We start from the raw sequence: 6234 nt of genomic DNA on the forward strand, positions 1-6234 counted from the left end.
GTACATGTAAAGTATTGATGGATGCTCAGGAAAAGAAAGAAAGGTGGGTTTACGGTTCGAGCAAAGCTCTTCCTGAGAAACAGAGGAAAGTCCAATGCAAAAGGAAGACGGAGGAAAGAAATAGTCAACGATTCACATGTGCTACACTCACACACACACACACACACACACACACACACACATTCTTTTATTTATATTCTACATTCATCAAATAAACTTTACATTCATAAAAATCTGTATACATTTACTACTTCTATTTCATTTACTGTTCTTTCTTATGACACTATTACTTCTACTAGTCTATTGTTACTGTTGTCACTGCTACTCATCACTTTGTAGAATTCTATGGATTTCCTATCCATTGTATAAATCCATCTGTTATCTTATCGTGCAAAGTTGCGTTATAACCGCCAATATAATAAGCGATGAATTCCGATATCTTAGACGCCTTTATCGCATACATATTCAATAATGCCACCATTCTTTTATCCGCCAGAGCATTTGGACACGGAGTCAATCTAAATGGAATGTCGATGCAAGGACACTGAGTTGGATTGGTTGACTTACAATAACGTACTTGTATATCAATTTTAGTACATACTGGTGAAATGGATCCGAAATCGGACCATTCTCTTGAGATACAATGATATTCGCAAAAATCTATATCAGGTAAACTAGAGCAGTCAACTTCGATCCTTGAAAGAGAATAAAAATAAAGAGGAGCAAAATAAGCGTACATCATAAAATATAAAAGAAAATATAAAGTGAGAAGACAGAAAAATTCAGTAATCTAAAAAGTAAAACAACAAAAAATAACAACTTCGATAATGTACGTACCTGGTTGTTCGAAAACATGAACTCCCTATTGAAGCGCGCGCGCACACACGCACACGCACACGCACACGAACAAAAATACATACGTTGCAATCGTCTCCCATTTGACTGAGATGCTGATCTCAAATTATGTAAAAAAAAAAGCATGTTCTATCACAACAGAACTAACCCTCACTATAAGTACACCTTTATTATAAGAAAACTACTCGTTCAAATCAGTGTAGACAAATATAGAAGATACAAACATAGAAATGTATCAGCAGTATAAATAATCTTTTGTACCTCAGGGACAAGGCCCGAGATTTTGGGAGAGGGGGCCAGTCGATTAGATCGATCCCCAGTACGCAACTGTTACTTATTTAATCGACCTCGAAAAGATGAAAGGCAAAGTCGACCTCGGCGGAATTTGAACTCAGAACATAAAGACAGACGAAATACCGCTAAGCATTTCGTCCGGCGTCTTGACGTTTCTTATTTCTTTATTGTCCACAAGGGGCTAAATATAGAGGGGACAAACAAGGACAGACAAAGGCATTAAGTTGATTACATCGACCCCGAGCGTAACTGGTACTTAATTTATCGACCCCGAAAGGATGAAAGAGAAAGTCGACCTCGGCGGAATTTGAACTCAGAACGTAACGGCATTCAGCAGTATAAATAATGTCATTGTGATCTGATGATCTCGGAGCTGGAGGTGGCGCGGATTTGTCTCCCCGCTTGCGACATAAACAAGAGTCCGTTTTGCACCAAAAGCCAATATGGAAGACTTCTTTTCTCATGGTAATTATCACAGTAAAGTTTGTTTAAGAAGGGATGAATATTGCATCTCCTTATTTATACTGCCTCTGTTGTATATAAATATTTTAAAACAAGATAACTGTTAATCACGACACTAGTGCTTGACATTGCGCTGATCTTCTAATGCTAACGGGAAGACAAATCGCTGTTATCTCTAGCCATCGAGAGTCCATCATTGATAAGATTGATAAGATCAAGGCGGATCGAAATCATGTGGACTTGTCAATTCGGCGCTGGAGTTGGTGGGGAATTGCATCCCCGCTGGAGATATAAACAAGAGTGCATTTTGCATTGAAAGCCATATGATGTATTTATTTTCATGGTAACTATAGAAATAATCTTGGTTCTAACAGAACATCCATGTTTAAGCGGAGACAAATATTACCTCTCGATAAATAATGTAATTCAATTACACGAATAAAATTGTCAATCGTATACAACAGTCCAACACTGTATACGACGCAAATTAACTGGAAAATAGTTGTTTATTACATAAAGCACAGGACAAACTGTAAAACAAACTAATTAACATCAATACCTCTAACACCTACTACAACGTACATTACAGATGCAAATTAACATATCCAAGTAAAAGTCTCATATTCTGATAGCAAGCTCACATCTCAAATAATTTTCAAAAAATTATTCTCTAAAAACCGTACAAAGCATAAGATATACATCTTTAATCTACGCTACACTGACCCTTTCTACTGGATACCAGAAAAGACTAGGGATGAAGGGTGAAATACCATTAAGTAAAAGCACTATCAATGTCATAAAATATGGACAATAATCTCACTTCGCACCAAAAACATGACACTCACTGGCGTCAAAGTCCATTATATCGTCAGCAAGGAAACTTTGACTCATGACTAGACGCTCTATTGTGAACATGCGTCCCATAAGTTGAAATATGAAAAATCGAAGTAAAAGAAATCCATTATCTTCAAAAAGAAGCTCATTATCTTCAGAACTTTGCTAATATGTGCATCACAAGTGATGAATAACAGCAACTGTACTGCTTAGTCAGTCAGGGTCCTCTCACCCTTTTTCTGTGTTCACCACCAGAATTTAAAGCTGCTGAAGAAGTCTGTTTGTAATCGATTGTGTATTTTATCGCTGAAATTAAGGTGAGGTTTCCATGGTTGGGATACCTTTAGTCTGAAGGAAAGAGAGGGACCAGTATTACCACATGATCAAATTGCAACGGTGCAACCCATGTCACACGTTTTTAATGTTGAAATATCCAATGTCATTCTCAATTAAATTCAAGCCCCATTTATCTGGAACACTGGAACTACGAATCGAAGTTTGCTTTTCAATCACGAATTTTTAACACTACTGCTCAATCAAGAACTGTACTTCAACAAAAATTGTTTTGTACCATATATGTATATATATATGGTACAAAAATTGTTTTGTACCATATATATATATATATATATATACAGGCACATATTACACTCTCATTTCTTAAATATATTTATATACACGCAAGCTTGCTACGCTCAGTTGATGTAATAGCTGAATAGTACAGACTTTTCTATGAAAAGAATATTCATAAGTTTGCAAACCACAGTCAATATAAACATATTGTATAATGTGAGTGAGCAACTGAAAGAAAAACATTAACGAATTATAAGTGTTTACAATGAATACTCACGAACTACAGTTAAAAGCCTTTTCTTTTACTTCAGTTAAACCGTTTACGTTACGACACAATAGGCGAGCCATAGTCATATTTCTGATCTGTCGAAGTTGGTCTGAAATGCGACAAGTGTAAAATAAAGAGTTGCCGAAATGGTATAACATCAAAATGCAAATAACAAATAACAAAAATTAAAAAAAAAACTCATTACAGAATACAAAATATATACAAAAAAAAAATCACTTGACATGAAAAGAGCATCTAGAAATACAAGAGGCAAATCTTATTGCCAAATCAAACTCGCTCCCACCCTAGTTCTTTAAATTACAAGTAAAACAAATGTAGCAGTCATACAAACGTCTATCTGTCTTATTTAGTCAAACAAAAGAATTCATATTCATAACAATGACAAAAATATCTTATGTATTCGTACTTTGCTCATGCATTCTTAATTCAAGTCTTGTCCGAATCAATTATTTCGTCCATTCTCTGGAATGGAATATATGGACTGGGTTTGCTTCATTCAACGATAGATCCCTATCCTGCAAATCTGTGATTTCATCCTAACAATAGTTTAAAATTTTGGTACAAGGCCAGTGATTTCGGGGCAAGGGATAAGTCGATTAGATCGACATCGGTTCTCGACTGATATTTATTTTACCAACACCCGAAAGGATGAAAGGCAAAGTTAACCTCGTTAGAACTTGAACTCAGAAAGTGAAGATAGATGAAATGATTTTAAGCAGTTTGCCCGGCGTGCTAACGATTTTGCCTGCTCGCCGCCTTTACCTCATCCTCATATTATGATTAGAAATGGCGCAGATAGGTTTAAACAGCAGTGAATACTAAGACATTTTCCTATTATTAAGCTATAGGATTGTGATTCAACTTTCTCCACTTTCCAACATGTACCCCGATGTCACTTTCTGTGATATCTGAGAGACGAGTATCATAGAAATTACAAACAGCAATGAGGACAAACTATCTCCCTGAAATACGTCTCTCCTTCTGTTTAACCTTTGCTAGAAATTCTCTGCATGATGTTAATTCTATATTCCAGTTCTTCTTCGATATCCTGATAAAATTGAAAATGTTCCAACTCAGTATCAAGGCGGGGAGCTGTCAGCATCGTCAGTACACGAGAGAAAATATTTTGCATCATTTTGTCAGTTTTACGTTCTGAGTTCAAATTCCTTTTGGTGTCGATAAAATAAATACCAGTTGTATACTGGGGTCGATGTCATCGACTTACCCACTCACCTGAAGTTAACTGACCTTGTGATAAAATTTGAAACCATTATTATCAGTAGTAAGATGGTGAGCTGACAGAATCGATAGTGCTTAGCGTCATTTCATTGGTCTTTACATCTGAGTTCAAATTTCGCCAAAGCTGACTTTGCCTTTCGTCCTTTAGGGATCGAGGACAGAAGTACCAGTGAAGGATTGGGCTTGCCATAATCGACTACATCCGGCCCCGAAAAATTTCTGGACCTGTGCCTGTAGTAGAAAGGATTATTATTGTCATCATTATTAAGATTGTTAAGGAGGCCAGCTCGCAGAATCGTTAGCACGCTGGAAAAGATGCTTTAACGGCTTTTCGCTGGTATTTACATTCTGTGATAAAATTCCATCAAGGTCTACGTTACCTTTCATCCTTTTGGGATCGCTGAAATTCTTTCAGGGATCAGTGAGCTCTGGTGTTGATGCAAACGACTAGCCCCCTCTCCCAAAATTTCAGGTCCTGTGCCTACAGTATAAATAATAATTATTATTTGTACAACGGATTGGTAGAATTGTTTTTGCAACTGATGTTTAGTTCTGTCAAACTAGATCGAAACGTAATATCGTTAAAGACAATGTAACATTGATCAGCACATTTTTCTTACTTTTTTTTTTTTGTAGACATTGTAAACTCCAATTTAGTCTTTTAAGGGGGGATGATTTTATCTGAATAAGATTTCGCTGCTATCTGTAACAGAGACGTCACCTCGTAAAGAGTCCCTGGTTGGGTTACATCAAGCAACATTGGTTCAATGTCCGTCTTAGACATATCAATTTCTGATGAACAAGTTCGTATGTATTGCGTGATGTTCATACATGTCACAAGTTAAGATCATTTCCATGTTTACATTTAAGATAGATCAAATACACATCTCGGGAGTTAATTAGCAATGCAATTTGCCTAACTGGAAATGAGTAACATTTGCTATTTTTCAATGATCTTGGCGACTGTATTTCACTTCGATATTTATATTAGGGAAGATACTGGAAAGGGCAAAACTAAATGACCTGCAGAATTTAGTTATATACTTTTGAACTTCTCGGATTAAAACCTGTCAGGTGTGGGTGGCTTTACTTGTTAACTCTTTGGGGTCGATGAATTATAGCCCATGAATCATGCGAACGATTTCATTGATTAAATTATCAATCTTACATTTTTATAATTATATTTAAAAAGTAGATATCTATATATCTGGAAGTATGTGGAACGAAAAACAAGTCGATATCAGTCAAGTCTACAATAAAGATCTCCCCAAATTAGTTTACTGATATTTGGAGGATGCAAGTGTTACAGAAAGATGAAATCCTGGAAGTAGAATAAAAATGATATGAGACTGAAAAATAGAAACATGTTTCTCTAAAAGACTCATAATTCCTGATGTTCAACGCATTGGAATAATGTCGTAGAAATTTAACTTTAGTAAATTAAAATAAATGGAGCTGTAATGATAAATAATTTATAACTTACAAGACTCGAATACACCATCATGCTCATAATAGAGTCTGTCACCTTCCTGCAGCTTCTTAAATTGCTCTTCAAAGAGTTTTGTTAACGTTGGTCCAAGCATACTGGGACCAGTTATTGTTTCCAAAAAACCTCCAGGTAGGAAACCAATGTCGTAAGGGTTCCTGGAATATACACACACACAGAGACATATATATATATATATATA

The 6234-nt window shown here is 35.9% G+C and overlaps 1 protein-coding gene across 1 annotated transcript in view; it reads right to left on the minus strand.

Annotated features, from left to right (window-relative positions):
* Positions 1-6: 6 nt before the first annotated feature.
* LOC106877957 (myeloperoxidase) overlaps positions 7-6234 on the minus strand; it is a 14545-nt gene continuing 8317 nt past the window's right edge. Inside the window, exons 6-8 of the mRNA XM_014927035.2 lie at positions 6030-6190; positions 3296-3395; positions 7-695 (exon numbers count right to left, since the gene is read on the minus strand). Coding sequence (XP_014782521.2) covers positions 344-695; positions 3296-3395; positions 6030-6190 — 613 coding nt within the window. The 3' untranslated portion in view covers positions 7-343. The remainder of the gene's footprint in view (positions 696-3295; positions 3396-6029; positions 6191-6234) is intronic.

Source organism: Octopus bimaculoides, chromosome 20, assembly GCF_001194135.2.
Source record: "Octopus bimaculoides isolate UCB-OBI-ISO-001 chromosome 20, ASM119413v2, whole genome shotgun sequence".
In the NCBI taxonomy this organism is placed as follows: Eukaryota; Metazoa; Mollusca; class Cephalopoda; order Octopoda; family Octopodidae; genus Octopus; species Octopus bimaculoides.